At 46.3% G+C, this 19,128-nt stretch overlaps 1 protein-coding gene across 3 annotated transcripts in view; it reads right to left on the reverse strand.

The window, feature by feature from the left end:
* Positions 1–6,517: 6,517 nt before the first annotated feature.
* The window catches only part of LOC144721208 (von Willebrand factor A domain-containing protein 7-like), a 33,793-nt gene continuing 21,182 nt past the window's right edge, over positions 6,518–19,128 (reverse strand). For all 3 annotated transcript variants that reach the window (XM_078598640.1, XM_078598636.1, XM_078598639.1), the window contains 2 exons: positions 10,358–11,042; positions 6,518–7,337 (listed from right to left, as the gene is read on the reverse strand). In XM_078598640.1, the coding sequence (XP_078454766.1) occupies positions 7,176–7,337; positions 10,358–11,042 (847 nt within the window). In that variant the 3' untranslated portion in view covers positions 6,518–7,175. The remainder of the gene's footprint in view (positions 7,338–10,357; positions 11,043–19,128) is intronic.

The raw sequence follows: 19,128 nt of genomic DNA on the forward strand, positions 1-19,128 counted from the left end.
ACAAGACTCCAGCTTCCCCAAGACTATGACCAAGACTCCTATCGTATCTCCCTACTTACTCCTGCTCTCTTCCCCGGCCCCATCGCTCCAGCTCCCACCAAGGTTCCAGCTTCCACCAAGACTCTCCCAAAAGCTGCCGTCTCTCTGTTGCGCTATCCTTTTATATCCACCCCAATTAGTCCCTATTAATTATCTCACCCCCCGATTACCCCTCGGCCCCCAGGCCCCCAGCCTCACGTGACTTTGTTATTGCCGCCAGAGCGGCGCCCCTCATTTAGCACTTACCCTCTAAACCAATCACCGGCCTGTGTCCCCGGTTGCCCTTAACACCTGTTACGCCACTTAATGCGTCTCCTCTCACGCCTCAGCAACAACAACCTCGTCCTCAAATATCCCCACTGTCCACTTGCTTGTCTGCCTAGCAACAGACCCACAGAGCGCGTGGCGCGTGTATTTCAGGTCCTACACATGCAACGGCCCCAACTTCCTGTCTTTAAATGGCACCTGGTAAATAAAAACATTGAATAATTCTAGATAAGTTTGTTTCAAAGTAAAAAAACTTAAAAGTTAAACAAACTCAATAGCTTTAAGCATGTTAAAACATTTGTAATTAATTTATGTTTTTAAAATATTATTTTGAATCAATTCAGATATCACGCACGGCCCACGGAAGCGGATATCATAGAGCTACTTCTGGCATCCCTTCAAGTGACCACTGGTTCACACAGTAGGAGGCAGCACTTTCCCACTTGCGCTGCCGTAAAGCGTGGGAATATTGCAGTGCTCATGATGATGATGAGAGCGATTGTGAAGATGGTAAAGGATGTTGTTGGTTGTCTTGCCAATGTTTTGCGTTCTCAGGTCACATGCTACCTATACGCAGTACTCTGATTCAGTAGCACATCTTAATTCCATTGGCACTTAACTTAAAGCTTTCGTGACTGCAGGAATTCATATTCTTGGGTCTTTCAGTCAAGATACGTAGATTTGTTCACTATCTACGTGACTTTACCGAAAGACCCAAGAATATACATTGGCACTGTGGGAGTTGTTTCATACCGATTTGAGGCACACTATCCAGTCAATACTCACGGTGATGGATGATGAATACGATGATAATGGCTGACGATGGATGAAAATTATGATGTAGGAAGATGAATATAGAAATGTGATAAATGTTCCATGTATGTATTGAATAGCTAATTGCATATAGCAGACCTTTCTGAAAACAGACCTTACCGTTACATGTTTCTGTGGATGAGGAGTTTTTTCGTGGTGTTTGATAAGATGGAAGGTCCCTGTTACCCAGGTATTATATTACCTATGACAACGCTTCCCTGTGCTTTATCACAGATAACAGGCCGGCCTTAATTGGTGATTCAATGCAACCAAATGTAAGCTAAAGCATTATTGACAGGAGTAATTTTTATTTAAATGAATTTATCTCACAATATGGAATCACACTTTGGCTCAATATTGTACATTTTTGGTTATACTTGTTTAATTTATCTTATTTAAAGTGTTTAGACAGCATGCCTGTCACTATGATGGGCAATGAGGAAGATCTAGTGGTATCTACAGTGCACAGCCCTGCACAAAAACATCACTCGTGACACCCTACGGGCGTTGGTTTTGGCACCTGTGCTTGTGTGTGACATTGGTGAACACAGCAAGGAAAGAGCTGCATAGGTTTTCAACCAGATGCTTAAATTTGTGGACCACCCGAGACAAATAAAGAGTCATTTGAGAGAGGGAGGCTGTGGCTCATTATATCTCGCGAAGGATCGCTTCGCTGTACAAAATAGTTTCACGATTCAGTTCGTAAGTGCTCGTTCGCAGGTCGATGATTTGTCAGTGTGATATTCGTAAGTCGAGGACTGCCTGCACCTGGTGCCGTGTGTAAACATTTCCACTGGGGAGTCAAAGGTGTTATGCTGGCAACCCACTCCCTCGTGTACCTTGCTGATGCTGGCCTCCATAGGCACTGCTCACTCACAGCACTTGTCCCAACAGTCTGTTAAGGCGTTGCGGGAGATTGTTGTTGTGTGTTCGTGCGCGCGAGTGCCCCCGCGTGTGTGTGTGTGTGTGCAATTGCAGGTAAGTGAAAATATGACGGATTTTTTCTCTCCGCTGTTGCTTTATTTTGTTTTATTTACGATACAGTATTTTTAACAGTGTTTCATGAAAATTTAATATATTTTTTTTGAATTGTGATTTTAACAATGCTTCCATGTTTTTTAACCGTAATACATTTCATAACACTGACCGTATTGGGATTTAAATACAGTACATTACTGTGTTCCGAGTTACGAACCATTCAAACTTACGAACGTGTGTCAGGAACGGAACTCGTTCATAAGTCGATGACTGCCGTATATGAATACATCTTAAATTGAGTCCATGTCGTAGGTCTCATCTTCCTTCTGCTCGAGGCTTGTGCGTGTGTGCAGGTGGCGTGCTTCGCACACACACTCAGTCGGAGACGAGGTAATCGCAGGAGGCACCGTCCTCCCCTTTTAATGTTGTTGAGTTCACTCCACCAACTCCGGCCCCCTCTCTTGCGACCACACTGCCGTACATTCAGGCCTAGACACGACCCTGCTCGTGTTGCACCGATGGCGTCGACCGAGACAGCCAACTATTGTCCAGCCGTGCAATGCCCGGGCGAAGGCGGCAGCGACGATGGGGGCAACAACGACAGCGGCGACGAGACGAGTCCACTCTTATAACCGGCAGCCTGGAGCTCCCGCTCTCTGCTGCTTATTCCCCTGCCTGCCTTTTCGAACCCACCAGAGGGTTCCAGGGGCTTCCCCACGAGGTCTACCGTGACCCTTTACCTAGTTCCTCCGCCCTGCCAGCACATCCGCGTATATGCTCAACGGCATGTGCGCTAAGTGCTCACTTGCAGTTGCAGCCGTTGTACAACAGTTAGTGCTATGTCACTACATCACCCCCCACCCCTCCGTTAAAGAAACAGCCGTCCTGGCTGTAAATACAGCAGCAGCAACTGGTAGGCAGGCAGGGCAACTCCCGTTACAACCGCGGCGTCCCCCACAGTCAACAGCACATCTCACGACTTTCTGGTGCCCCCCCCCCCCCCCCCCCGATAACAAACCAACACTCACCCCAATGCAACGCTCCCGATCTCTCGAATCGACAAACTCCGCTGCACGGCACCCCCACCGCGAATCGGCAACTCTCCCACAGGCCCCCCATCCGCGAATCGGTGACACCCACACACAACGCAGCACCCCCCACAACTGACACACCTCAATTTCCCTTTAACCCAGGCCCTTAGCCCCAACACCCCTCACCCTCAGATCCCCTCTTAGTGCAAGGGAGAGTCCCCCCATCTCGGGACGTGATTCGGTCCACGGCGCCGGTCACCCCCATCTCAGCAGGGTCCTGCAGCTCCGGAACCTAGAGGGCCAAGAGACGATGGAGACGGAGTCCTCGGCTCAAAGTAGCATCATTTTGGGTTTATATACTTGTGACAACATGTTCTGGATTCAAAGAATAATGACAGCAGACTCGTGTCTGAGATCAGCCATGTTCAGAGACAATGACATCATGCGATCCGATGACATCAAGCTGCAACACAATGACACAATACACAAGCCGCGTGACTTCCCCAAAACAGACGACGTAGATCTGATAAAAGAAAGCTGCGTAGTACTGCAGGACATTCTGGATTTGAAGCTTTCGTGACTTCAAGGATTCATATTCTTAGGTTTCTCGGTAAAGTCACGTAGGTAAAAAATGTTAATTAATAAAAGTAAAATAAAAAATAAAATTAAAATCACGACGTTTCGGAAGCAACACAAGCTTCCGTCTTCAGGTGGAACCGTCACAGCACGATTGCTGTATTAGCAATCTGCCTCCGAAACGTCGTGATTTTTTATTTTATTTTTTATTTTACTTTATTAATTTTAATTTTTTACCTACGTGACTTTACCGAAAAACCTAAGAATACTGCAGGAACGTTTTCATATGCTGAATAAGTGAGGAAAAGATGCAGAATTGAGGATGAACATGGAAAAGACAAAGACGATGGTGTTCGGAAGGGCAGATATTTGGAAATAAGTAACACTTGAAAGCAGAAAGAGTGTGAATGTAAAGGAATTTGGGAAGTCGACTGACATGGGCCAGTGACTGCACGAAAGACATAAGACCAAGGATGGCAAAGGCAACGTACTAATGACAGAATTCAATATCATGTAGAGAAGCAAGCAAATCAGCTACAAGACCAAACTGAACATCGTAAGAACATGTGTGTTCAGTACAACGTTGTATGGCTGCAGGACTTTTACATTGAAAAAGACTGACAGAGATATTAGCATTCAAAATGTATTATTATATAAGGATACTGCATCTAAACTAGATCCAAAGAGTGACCAAAGTTGAAAGTCAGATAAAGGTTGCACATAGAAGAAGACCTGATGCAAGCAGTGATGAGAAGGAAACTGACACTATTTGTACACATGTAGGATGGACAACAACAGAGACATTAAAAGTGTGTTATTCGGGAAAAATGGAAGTAGCCGGCCAAAGAATAAGACCTAAAAAAGAATGGCTTGATGATATATGATATTGATTCCAGAAAAATGTGCACTTCTTGAGCATATTGGCACAAGCTAAAGGAAAATGAAAATAAATGACGAAATGTGCAGTGGAGACCTACAGGCTATCAGCCCATGAATCATGATGAACACCTGCATTATTGCCGGTAAAGCCTATATTTTCATCCCAAAGATATATCTGTTCAACCTAAGCATTGAATGCTTTGAAATTTGCATTCCCTTTGTAATGGTCGGCTTTTGGCGTTCTCTGGCCTATCATTGGTGAGACACAGCCATAAAGGTTTCTGGTGTCACCAATCAGTTACAAAGATAATGCATACATTATTATGTTGCAATACGTGTGTATTTGGTGTTTGAACATCATAACACTTATACTCTTAAGTTTTTTCGGTAAAGTCACGTGACTTTACCGAAAAAACCTAAGAGTATGAATCCTTGCAGGCACGAACGCTTCAAATCTAGAATCATAACACTTGTACTTTTTCTGGAAAGGGTAAAGCCTATTCTGCCAGGCGATGGAGCAGTTCGCCTGGCAATGGAGCCGCCCAGCGATGGCGATGAAGCTGCTCAACAATGGTGATGGAGCTGTCAGGCGATGGCGATGAAGCTGTTTGCCAGTGACAACGGAGCTGTCAGGAGATGGAGCCACCCGGCAAATGGCAATGGAGCTGTGTGGTGATGGAGCGGCTGGCCGATGGTGGGGCGGCCTGGGCTGCTTTGATGTGGCCACCATCAACTGTTCCAACTCCTCTCCATCCTCCCTCATGATTATTTGCCTCATCATGCCCTGGCTGGCCCACGTTTTTTGTATGCCCACTGTACCCAAAGGCTCAGTTTTGGCTCTGGCCCTTTCTTGCTACTTTTTCGCATGAGGCTTCGATTCCATTTCCACGATCTCCAGCTTCGGAACCATTAGGCGTCGTTGGAGCCTGCAATGTAAACACGAAATAGTGTCTATGTCAACCTATTCATTTTTACGTAAGCCTATTGATCTCTGATTATATGGTGCGAAAGCTTATGCATCTCTATCTAATCCTAAGGATATATGTAAGCTTATGGATCTATTTATATTAAACTAAACATATGACTCTTGTGATCACGTCTTGCTTCCCAGCATTCATTCATCATCCCACTCGTCTCTTTATGTACCTTTTTAGTTTTTATCAGTGGTGAAAGCCACGAGTTGTGTGTGTGTGCGGGTTGAATCAAAGACAGGCTCACAGCCATCAACACCAGTAACGATTATATTATCTGAGCCAGTCCTGGGCCTCCCGTAGGTTGACTCACCCTCAAATGAGTGTCATACCTTGTGCGATATGTAAAACATTGTCAAAAGAGAGACAAAGGCGGCCGTGTTGGTAACGATTATTTGAACCAGTCCTGGGTCTCCCCTAGATCGACTCAGACATAAATGTGTACCTGGTGCGACATGTAAATATCGCCAAACGGGAGACAAAGGCGGCAGAGCAGACTTGATGCCTTGTGATGTTTAAACATCTTAACGCCTGTTTTATTGCCAAAAGGGGTAAAACCTATTCTATATATATATAAAAGAGAAATTTGTGAATGTGTGTCTGTTCGAAATGTTTAGCATTCTTCCCAACATGCAACAAACTTGAAATTTGGCATGTGGGTAGCTTCCAGACTGTACACAAGCAAAAAGTATAAAAATAGACTTTTGTATTTTGGTGGGGGGGGGGGGGCGCAATAATGTATATATTTTGCACGGAAAGTGAGCGGTGACGTCACATCTGTGACATCTGTGACGTCACATCTGTGATGTCACCCGCATGCGGAAGCATTACGTAGTGTGCCTGCTGACGTCACGCACCCCCCCAACCCTCCGCGTAGGTCGTGTATTAATCCAAGACAAGAATCCAAGTCTCGGGCGAAGCCGGGTAGTAAAGCTAGATTAATAATAAATAAAGAGCACAAAACAACGTCATTACATTTTATGAACAAGAAATAATATAAACACCAAATAATGTCCAACTTTAACAATGCAACAAAGCAATGTCAAATGCCACTTTCACATTTAATCAACTTTACCGTATAAAATTACGAATACAAATATTGTATTTCATCAGGCTTAATAATCACAATGCCATTACTCATTGATGCTTGGCTTTTCCAAAGATTACATGATACGATTTGCAGTATGCATGCTGCTCTCAGCAAATGTAGGTTTAAATTCCAAATGTTTTACTTGCACCACAAGTATACACTGCATCACGCCACTGCAGTAGTCACTACTCTACTAGTGTACTATAGTTATAATGTAGTACACTACAGTCAGACAGCATTTTTTAAATTAGCAGCATTAAATACTGGTGTGACACACGTTTATCTGTGTTCCACCTTAGGGCATGTGTACATTGGATGCAATTCTGGCCTCCATATGTGCTCGCTAATAGCGCTTGGCCCAATAGGGGGGATCTTTGTATGCCCTGTGTAGACCTTTCGATGTTCCTCTGCTTATCTTTCGTGACATAAACTGTAAAACAGACCTTGGAATTTGGAACAGCCACAGATTAGCTTTCATTTTGACTGGGTCAACTGATATTTGCTGTTGATAGTCCACTCCAGTTTTTTATTCTACAAGTCATCATTTGAGGGATCTTCAGGATATTGGAATGCGAGAGTGTAGCTCCCTCGCTTGGGGAAGTAATTGGAGGCAAACTTGACACTCCAAATGAGTGCAATGATGAGGAGTACTGCAGCCAGCAGGGACAGGAAAATCACCAAGCTTTTGTTACTCTGCACGCACACACCAACAAGAGAAAAACACACATCTCTTATCATATATCACAGTCACACCATGGACATACATATGGATTAACAGATACACATAGACATTGTAAGAGTGAGATGTATAATGCCGCTACGGTATAGGGGTAAAACAAATAGATAATGCATTCAAAGGAGCGTTACATGGACTCAATTTAAGATGAATTCATATATGTATAGTATTCAGTGAAAATATATGAAGAGTAAGGTTATCTTCCAGGTTTTCTCGAGGTACTCATTGATGCAAAATGCACTTTAAAAAATATTGCAAGGTGCAGTCAATGTTTTGTCAACAATGGAAGATATTGAGGAATGACTGCGAGCAGGTTTTGGCTCCAGTTCCTAAAGAAGCTACCAGCTCAAGGAGCAAAACATCAGACATCATGCCAAACAACTTGTGGTGCGACCCGAGAGCATATAACGTAACTATTTTCATGCACAGGATAATTTGGGAATACATTTTTTAAATTCAATTTGAATTCCTATCTCGTCAAAATACAAATGACAACTTCCTGTAGGGAACCCTTTAGAGCAGTGGTTCTTAACCTTGGGTACACGCACCCCCTTGGAGGTACGAGATGCTCTTTCTGGGGGTGCGAGACATGGACATATTTTTTAAAAGTAAATCACCGAAAACCAAATTAAGTTCGGACAGATAAGTACAATTACTTTATTTCATCAAACCTATGTATTTCTTAACATTATAAAAAACGTTTACGATTGAGAACTAAAGGGGTGCAAGGCTGCAGTAAAGGTGAAGAACCATTGCTTTAGAGGGAATGTAAAATGGCCCTTACTGTAGCTGTGAACTGGTAGGAGGTAACACTGGTGGGCTTTGGCTGGGCACAGTCTATGCCAACAACATCAGAACTAGGGCAATGACATGGGCCAGCAGTAGCCGAGTGGTTAGCGCATTCAAAATGAGTCGGTCATTGTGTGCTTGCGTCTCGGTCCAATTTTCAAAATTTGAAAAATGACCCAAAAATAACACACATAGCAAGATCACTCCCTACTGGCGGACTATATCCATCTCTGAAACGTAACGCCTCTGTGAAAGCCACGCACTATAATAATGACACGAATACTAAATTTACTCAATTATAATACTTAAAATTATAAGAACACTTCTTGTGCGCCTTGCAGATTCAGGCATTCCAAGTCAGCCAGCTCCCGTTCACAGGGCCCCTGGGCTCACTATTCACGCTCTCCTCTCCCCTTCAAGGTGATGCAGTACGAATCACCTACGGCTGAGGATGCAGCCTCATTGCAAAGACAACGGTGTCCCAGTAGGCAGCGTCATGGAGCAGAGTCGTGGGAACGTGGCCCTCAAGGCTGAACGCTCAGCTGACAGTGACCGTGGTCAGCCAGTGTGCCTGTGATGTCATAATGTGGCTGTGATGTCATGACGTTGCTAGCTCTGCCTCCTAAGTGTTATCAGCCGGGCAGGAACGCTGTTGAGTGCTGGAGGACACGATAGACGAAGGCATTTTATGGCAATTATTTGCTCGAAATTGACATTTAGTCTAAGCAGCCATGGCTACTTGATAATGGCCATGGCACAAATGCGTCAACCATCGGGATATTAAAGGAGCTAGGTTGGCACATGCACAGGAAAATAATTAAACAGAGTGCTCTTCTGAAATATTTTCTAAGCTAAATGTATATACAGATATATGGAAATTGTAATTGAATGTGTAAAACATCGAATACAAATTAACTGAAACTAAACTCAGAGGAATACCAAACCTAAGGTGAAGCAAATAGCCTGCATTCCAGCCCAAGCCTAAAAACTGCACTCTAACTGCAAAGTACCTTGTAAACAATATATGAAGAACAAGAAAATATTGCTTGACAATGCGAAGATGGGCCGCATTGTAACACATATATATAAATCTTTCCGCTAACATATAAAAGGAAATTATAACAAAAATATGTTTTAATGAAGCTATATGTTCTATATGTTTAGTTTGGAAAAATCAGTTAAGGGTGCAAAGGTTTAACTATTGGTAAGTCAGTAGTATGGTGGCGAGTCTTTTGGTAAAGTGTTACAAAGTTATTTGTGTATTTGAACTTCTTTCGCACCGTGCATAGCCAACCCTAGTAATCGGAGGTGCTAATGTGTATTTATGACCATTCATTGGTGTTCAGAGCACAAAACCTCGGGTAATCATGTGACCACACTGATCTGATTGGAAGTCACTATCCTAGTTGCCATGACACTTGAGGAGCAACGATTGGAAGATGGTGTGGTAACGATTGTCTGTGATGAATGCCAGTGATCCCTGCCACGTAATATTTCCTGAATGTTTTGTGGCCCAAAGCTATACCGGTGGCTCTAGTTGCTGAACCTAAATAAGCCATTGGATGCTTTTATTTAATTTTGGTGACGTGCTTTTACAGTTACATTTTGGCGAGATACATTTGAGAATTGTGCCTGCAATATGGCATTTACTGTAAATAATAAATAATTTAAACAAACAGTAGACAGTGATCGTGCATCTGTAGAAATCATCATTATTTACCAAAATACTTCCTGGTGTCAGTCCATCATCACTCTTTGGGTTACGGTGAGTAGTGAATGTCTGGTGAGTGGTGGTGGGTGTGTGGTAAATGTCAATGTGATAGGTATTATTTGAGTGATTTAAGGTTAGTGGTAAGTTTCTGGCGGGTGAGGGTCTGGTGACAATGGTGACAATGGCTGGTGAGTACGAATTGTGTTTCTGTTGAGTGGCATCGAGTGTTGATTGCCTGGTGAGTGGGCAGAGTGGTGCATGTTCAGTATCCGGATAAATCAATGAGGGGATAACACATTCATTTGGTAGTTGAAATACGCTGCTGTAGCAATTTGCCTCATACAGGCATCAGCATCTTTTTTTCCTTTCCAAATATTGGATTAAAGAGGAAAATTATTAGAAATTCTTAAACACGTAAAGGCGATGAACAGCAATGTGTGGATTTGATATAATCACAATGTGTGAGGGCTCACTTACTGTTAATTCAGTGGGGATTATATGAGGATGATACAACTGGGTTGTAGAATGTGCCCGGGTTGTAAGATGTAGCTGGGTTGTAGGATGAGGCAGAGCTTTAGGATGAGGCAGAGCTTTAGGATGTAGCCAGGTTGTAGGATGAGGCTGAGTTGTAGGATGAGGCTGGGTTGGAGGTTGTGGCCAGGTTGTAGGATGATGCTGGGTTGTAGGATAAGGCAGAGCTTTAGAATGAGACTGGGTTGGAGGTTGTGGCCAGGTTGTAGGATGAGGCTGGGTTGTAGGATATGACCGGGTTGTAGGATGAGGTTGTGTTGTAGGATGAGGCTGGGTTGTAGGATGAGGCTGGGTTGAAGGATGAGGCTGAGTTGTAGGATGTGACTGGGTTGTAGGATGAGGTTGAGTTGTAGGATGAGGCCGAGTTGTGGAATATGGCCGGGTTGTCGAATGAAGCTGGGTTGTCGGATGTGGCTGGGTAGTAGGATGAAGCTGGGTTGTAGGATGTGGCTGGGTAGTAGGATGAGGCTGGGTTGTAGGATGAGGTTGGGTTGAAGGATGAGGCTGGATTGTAGAGGCTACAGCAGAGGTTGGCTCTGGAACTGGTAGTGAGAGGTTGTCTGTGAACCTCGCCACATTTCCTGCTGCGTCTTTCACAGCCAACGTCAGCCAAGGTGTGCAGCACGAAGATCTGCACACAACACACACAAAGACACACGAGTATATGCACTCTTTACTCGCACGCTGTCACAGCAGCACGCACGGTACTGTAGCCAGTATCCTCTAGCAATGTGCAACTAGGACAAGTTGCACAGGGCTCCCACTACTTTATGGGTCCCCAAAACTTGCTCGGTCTGTCTCTGTCTGTCTCTTTCTCTGTCCATTTACGCCCTGTCTCATTCTGTGTCCCTATCCATGTATTTATATTTCTCTGTTTTTGTCTGATTCTCCTCATGCTTTACTTTTGTATCTCTTTGTCTGCAATGCATTTTGCCATTGTTGGAAGGGAGTTGATCCGTTGCAGCAGAACCCCTTATTATGGCAGATATTCCACCACCATGTGTTTTTTGTGGAACAAGGGTGTCGGAATATAACGTGAAGAGTGAGGAATGGGTCGCCATGGAAACTCTTTGCACATGTGACCTTGCTTTGCGTCAGGCCCGAGCCCATGCCTAATTGAAACCAATCCACTATGCAGACTGGTGAATGAATGAATATAGTGCACAAGTGGTGAAAAGAACGGTTCACGAATAGAAAAATGTGGAAGAAGCATCATTCTGCCTAAATAATTATAATAGACTTCCGCAGATAGTCGTGCAGCAGCAAATTCGTTGAGCAGCATGCAATGGATCGCCGGTCTAACTGAACGGTCAGGAGAAAATAAAATGTAAACCATATGTGGGCTTGGTCAGCTTCACTGTGTATCTGTGCCAGGTAGAATTTTAAATGGACCAGCCATGGTGTCTTGCCTCACGGCAGATGTGGAGCGTGTGTTCACAGGAAGTTCCTGTTTTTTGATGCTAATGTTGGTCACGTGACCAGGAAGTGACGATGTTAGATTTCCACTGTACCACGCGGGCGTCAGCCATTACACAGATAAGTCAAGATGGCGGCACGCATCGCATCTCAGTGAGAACACAGCCGCACTTGTCCATTGTGGGAGCTTAAGAAGCATTATCTGTAAGTTGTTTATATTCCTATAATATTGGAAATTCTGTTGTAATGTTGGAATGACTATTATAGCAATGTAAATGCCTTTATGGTGCCGTTAAGTTGTTGTAGTAAATACGAGGCCTAGTTAGTAACGAAGCCTGTGACTTTCCTTATTGGGGATGTTACTTGTGATTTAGTAGGTCGAGTCAGATTTGTGCCTATGTTGCGATCCTGAGAGTGATGACGAAGTATCTCATCCACAGTTTAGTGTTAAGTGTAATGCTGTACATTTGGGGTGCAGTGGGATGAATACACTATGTGCCTGTATGCAACGCACCAGCTTGTGCCTTTGTCTAGTTGTTCAGGGGTAATGTGGGGGCCTGGTCCTTCCAGGATCTATTGTTATCTGAGACAATGTTCTGATGCTGTGGTGTTCATTGTGTGGGTGTTTCCGAATTATAACAGATGCTGTATCTGTGTTTTCTCACCAGTTTTACCTGTTACAATCAATAAATGACGATCGGAGTTGGACGGTCATCCTGGCTCCGAGGGTTTATTGAACACATGGTTATCTACTCGACTAGCGGTGCAACGCAGCGCACGGCGAGGCCGAGATAGTAAAAAGATATTCTTCCTGAAGCTCCCAACCAGTGCTGCAGCCAGCTCTCTGCAGCCTAGTAAAAAGATACTCTTCTTAAAGCTCCCAAGAAGTCCTGCAGCCAGCTCTGCAGCCAGCCCTGCAGCCAGCTCTGCAGCCAGCTCTGCAGTCAGCTCTGCAGTCAGCTCTGCAGCCAGCCCTGCAGCCAGCTCTGCAGCCAGCCCTGCAGCCAGCTCTGCAGCCAGCCCTGCAGCCAGCCCTGCAGTCAGCCTGCAACAAGCAAGGAGCTCTGCAACGAGTCTACATTAAAATCGTGCTGCAAGCATCGCAGCATGGAAAGCCACAGTTCAGCAGGGAGAGATGCTGAAGAAGGTGAACCAAGCAATCCAGGATCTCCCATCCTGCCTCAAGAGGACCAAGGGAGTTCAAGGCCCCAGAGGGAGGTCAGGTTGACGCAACGGGCCTTGGAAAGCTATGAGGCTGAGAAACAGGACCTTGATGCCAGGATACAACGGGCATGGAACCGGGTTGAAGCAGATTTATCTGAAGCTTCAAATGCCTCAGACACAGTGGCCTCAATTCAGCGGGCCATCCAGCGAGTGAATGTGAGCAGCTCAAGCTACAAGCTCCTGGCAAATAGATACATCTCCCTCCTGATGAAGGTGAAAACAGATGAGGGCATTGAGGGAGTGCGCAGACAAGAGCACTTCCTCGAACTGCTCGATGATAATGTGCAGGCAGTGATACAAGATGCAATGGACCGTGTGGAGGGCTTAAGAGAGACACGATCTCAGCACTCTGTCTCATCCAGGTCCACCACAAGATCTAAAGCCTCAGCACACTCACATATATCATCTACTGGTATGGCAGCAGCTCTGGCACGCACCGCAGCAGAAGCAGCAAACGCCCGTATCGCCTACTTGGCTGAAGAGGAAGCCATGCTAATTGAAAAGGCTCGCATACAAGAAGAAGCAAGCATAGCAACTGCCGCAGCACGGAGGAAAGCAGAGCTCGCAGAGCAAGAAAGTCTATTAGCAACTGCTGCCGCACGGAAGAAAGCAGAGCAAGAAAAAGCAGAGCTTGAAGAGCAAGAGAGTACATTAGTGGCTACTGCCACACGGAAGAAAATTGAGCTGGATGCTAAGTTAAGCACCCTACAACTCAAAAAGGAAGCAGCTGCTGCAATGACCCAGGCAGAGGTGCTCGAAGCAGCAGCCAACCTGGATAAGGAAGAGAATTGGAGTGAGTTTGGCACGCAGATACCTGTCAAGGACCGTGATCAACTCACCAGAAAAAATATTTTGGACTGGTCTGAACAATGCATCAATGCTCCTCCACCAAACGATACTGAACAAAGGGTGGACGTTCAGACATCGCCATCTCCACACCGAATGAACATGAATGCTGTCTACAGGAATGGTGGAAATGCATATCCTGCCCTGGCAGTTAGTCGCCAACTCAGCGTCGCGCACGTGGGGTCAGACGTGGATGCACCAAGTCAGACCCACATTCCAGACAGTCACATAAGGGGATCCAACCAACGTGATCGAAACCCTTTGGGCCCACAGTCCAACGCCATCGCAAATGACAGCATGCTAGGCAATACAGCCAATAATGCCGCCTCACAAGCGCCAGTATGGACACACCCTGGATCAGCAGGACTAGGAGACTTTGCTAGGTACCTGGCTCACCGCGAACTAATCAACACAGGACTCGTTAAGTTTGATGACCACTCTGAGAACTATCGAGCCTGGAGATCTACCTTCAGGAATGCAATCCGAAATGCAGACATCTCTGCAAGTGAAGAACTCGACCTGTTGGTGAAATGGTTAGGAAATGAATCTGCAGAGTACGCAAAGAGGATCCGGTCAGCAAACATTGACGACCCCGCCTCGAGGAGTGCTATGGTAGCCCAGAAACCATTGAGAAGGCTCTCTTCAAGAAGTTGCAGAACTTTCCAAAAATCTCTGGTCGAGACAATAAAAGGTTACGGGAGCTTGGAGATCTTTTGATGGAGCTTGAATCAGCCCAGGCTGATCCCTACTTACCAGGTCTCATTTTCTTGAATACCTACCATGGCGTGAACCCCATCGTAGAGAAATTACCATTTGACGTGCAGGAAAAATGGAGAACAGCGGGTTCAAGATACAAGTCAGAGCATCAGGTTGCATTCCCCCCATTCTCTTTTTTCTCAAAGTTTATCCGCAACCTGGCTAAGACTAGAAATGACCCGAGTTTCATGTTTGGCACCACGGGGATTTCCAGTCCAGATCTCCCAAAAATGGAAAGGACAACGGCGAAACGAGGAACAGCGAGAGTGCCAATTTCCGTACACAAGACTGAGGTCTCTCCTGCGACATTCGCAAACTCCGTCCAGGCAACCACCACAAAGAAAAAGATAGAGGATCCAGAGAAGCAATGCCCATTGCATGATAAACCTCACTCCCTCCAGAAATGCCGTGAGTTCAGGAGGAAGCCATTGGAAGAGCGGAAGAACATGCTGAAAGAATTTGGAGTGTGCTTCAAATGCTGTGCTTCTACTAACCACCTTGCAAGGAATTGCAAGGCAGATATCAAGTGCGAGGAATGTGGCAGCGACAAACACGCAACTGCTCTGCACACATTTTACTCGAAACCCAGTAGCACTAAGGCTTCCGATCCCGAAGCAGAGCACGGCGGGGAGCAAGGCGAGACCGCCGCACTCACTTCGTCAATCACAACCAAATGCACAGAAGTCTGTGGAGAAGGCTTCAAAGGAAGATCTTGCTCAAAGATATGCCTCGTCCGAGTCTATCCCAAAGGACATCCTGAAAGGGCAGTAAGGATGTACGCCATAATGGACGACCAGAGCAACAGGTCTTTGGCAAGGTCAGAGTTCTTTGATCAGCTAAGTGTAGGTGGGAATTCCTTTCCATACACGCTCAGAACATGCTCAGGACTGATGGAGACAGCGGGAAGAAGAGCGAGCGGCCTCATGGTGGAAACCATAGATAGCACCATGAAGCTAGCCCTTCCTACGGTGACAGAGTGCAACGAGATACCGGACGACAGGAGTGAGATTCCCACGCCCGAAGTTGCACGTCACCACCCACACCTGAAACCCATAGCAGAGTTCATCCCGCCATTGGATCACGCAGCACAGATTTTACTTCTGCTCGGCAGGGACATGCTGAGAGTCCACAAGGTTCGTAACCAACGCAATGGACCTCACGACGCTCCCTATGCCCAGAGACTCGACCTAGGATGGGTCATCGTAGGTGACGTTTGTCTGAAGGGAATACACAAACCAGACCACATTAGCACATTCAGAACGAGTGTGCTCACGAATGGACGCACGTCGCTCTTCAAACCGTGCACCAACCACTTCACGCTGAAAGAGGAACTCGGCGAGAGAAGTCAAGGCTGTACCGTGCAGACTTACGAAGAAACCACCATGACTTTGCTTGTGCATCCACCGTCTTCGTTGGAGTTTGTTCCTCCACGTTTCTCCAACCAGTCCTGACTGACGGGAAGAAGACTAAGGTGAAGCCGCTGCTCGTCGCTCTGCTGGTGGTCGTGGCGGTGGTCGCTGTGACCGTGGCCTCTCCGTTCCTCGACTCGGAGCTATCGTCCAAGTGGGAATTCTGGAAGGAGTTCCACGGCAAGGCCCCACAACCAGAACATACCATCTCAAGGCTCGAGCTGTGCGGAGCCATTCTTGCTACAGAGGTGGCGGAACTGATCTTAGACGAATTTGACGTCAAACTGGACGCGGTCAAGTTCTACACGGACAGTAAGGTCGTACTAGGCTACATAAACAACCAAACCAGAAGGTTCTACACCTACATCAGCAACCGGGTGGAGCGCATCAGGAGATCGACGCAGCCGGAGCAATGGAATTACGTTCCAACTGACCAGAATCCAGCAGATCTCACAACTAGGTCCGTCCCTGCATCTCTGCTGAATCAAACCATCTGGCTGACGGGTCCAGCGTTCCTGTTACGACGTGACGTTGGCCCATGTACTACCAAGGAGACCTTTGGACTCTTAGAGCCCGAGTCCGACAAGGAGATTCGTCCTCTAGTGACAACTTTCGTAACAAATGTGCGACCAAGAAGTCCACTGAGCCCACACCATTTTGAACATTTCTCGAAATGGACGACGCTCGTGCGAGCGATAGCACATTTAACCCATATCGCAGACTGCTTCCATCGCCCGATGAGAGGCACCACTGGTAGCTGCAATGGATGGCATTACTGCACAGTGCCACGCACTGAAGACGAGCTTTCCAGAGCAAGGAAATCAATCTTCCGCTGTGTGCAACAGGCAGCTTATGCAAGTGAGATCAAGGCCATTAACAAGGGAGAAGACCTTCCTAGGGTCAGCACCCTCAGGAAGCTAAACCCCGGGATGGACAAAGACGACTTGCTCAGGATCGGTGGTCGGCTAGGGAATGCAAAATTAGATGAGAATGAACGAAACCCCCTCATGATCCCAAGCCAGAGCCACATCGCAATCTTACTCGTGCGCCACTACCACGAGAAGGTCAAGCACCAAGGTCGGCACTTCACAGAAGGAGCAATCCGATCTGCAGGGCTGTGGATCGTTGGAGCAAAGAGGTGCATCGCCAGCACAATCCACAAGTGTATCCGGTGTCGCAAGCTACTTGGAAAACAGGAAGAACAGAAAATGGCAGACCTCCCAGCCGATCGACTCAGTGTGGAACCTCCCTTCACCTCTGTAGGGATTGACGTGTTCGGACCGTGGACAGTCATCTCCCGCCGCACCAGAGGAGGGCTCACGAACAGCAAACGTTGGGCAGTGCTGTTCACCTGTATGAGTACACGAGCAGTGCACATCGAAGTCATCGAGTCCATGGACTCTTCGAGCTTTATAAATGCACTCCGGAGGTTCTTCGCCATCAGAGGGCCAGCCAAGCAACTCCGTTCTGATTGTGGAACCAATTTCATAGGAGCATGTAAAGAGCTTAAGATCAATACGGAGAATGTCGAAGATTATTCTGTCAGGAAATACCTTGGTGTCCAAGGCTGCACATGGATCTTCAATCCTCCCCACTCTTCGCACATGGGTGGAGCCTGGGAACGCATGATCGGGATTGCTCAACGCATTCTCGACTCCATGCTATGTGATGTCGGGTCCACACAGCTCTCTCACGAGGTCTTGACCACTCTCATGGCCGAGGTCTCAGCCATAATTAACTCAAGACCCCTGATCCCCGTCTCAACCGACCCGGAGTCACCATTCATCTTGACTCCTGCTACACTTCTTACCCAGAAGACAGATGTGCTCACAGCACCTACCGAGGAGGTCAGCACTGCAGACCTCTACAGACGTCAATGGAGACAAGTGCAGAGCTTCGCGAACGCGTTCTGGCGTCGCTGGAAAAACGAGTACCTTACGACACTCCAAGTGCGCAACAAGTGGCAGTCTAATAGACCAGACATCCAAGAAGGCGACCTCGTCCTACTGAAGGACAACCAAGCCAAATGGAATGAGTGGCCAATGGGCCGCATCCTCAAGTCGATTCCAAGTGCCGATGGAAAAGTTCGAAAGGTCGAGGTTATGATTGCGAAGCAAGGTGTCGCAAGAACTTTCATCAGGCCCATAGTCGAGATAGTACTACTTCTCTCTCGCAAAGATATGGACAAATAAGTCGACCCGTTGAAGTTGTTATACACTTGTTTATGAGATAGGAAATAAATGGTGGTATCTCCTAGATACCAGACGGGGAGTGTCTTGCCTCACGGCAGATGTGGAGCGTGTGTTCACAGGAAGTTCCTGTTTTTTTAAGCTAATGTTGGTCACGTGACCAGGAAGTGACGATGTTAGATTTCCACTGTACCACGCGGGCGTCAGCCATTACACAGATAAGTCAAGATGGCGGCACGCATCGCATCTCAGTGAGAACACAGCCGCACTTGTCCATTGTGGGAGCTTAAGAAGCATTATCTGTAAGTTGTTTATATTCCTATAATATTGGAAATGCTGTTGTAATGTTGGAATGACTATTATAGCAATGTAAATGCCTTTATGGTGCCGTTAAGTTGTTGTAGTAAATACGAGGCCTAGTTAGTAACGAAGCCTGTGACTTTCCTTATTGGGGATGTTACTTGTGATTTAGTAGGTCGAGTCAGATTTGTGCCTATGTTGCGATCCTGAGAGTGATGACGAAGTATCTCATCCACAGTTTAGTGTTAAGTGTAATGCTGTACATTTGGGGTGCAGTGGGATGAATACACGATGTGCCTGTATGCAACGCACCAGCTTGTGCCTTTGTCTAGTTGTTCAGGGGTAATGTGGGGGCCTGGTCCTTCCAGGATCTATTGTTATCTGAGACAATGTTCTGATGCTGTGGTGTTCATTGTGTGGGTGTTTCCGAATTATAACAGATGCTGTATCTGTGTTTTCTCACCAGTTTTACCTGTTACAATCAATAAATGACGATCGGAGTTGGACGGTCATCCTGGCTCCGATGGTTTATTGAACACATGGTTATCTACTCGACTAGCGGTGCAACGCAGCGCAC

Source organism: Lampetra planeri, chromosome 11 (genome assembly GCF_965212315.1).
Source record: "Lampetra planeri chromosome 11, kcLamPlan1.2.h2, whole genome shotgun sequence".
In the NCBI taxonomy this organism is placed as follows: domain Eukaryota; kingdom Metazoa; phylum Chordata; class Hyperoartia; order Petromyzontiformes; family Petromyzontidae; genus Lampetra; species Lampetra planeri.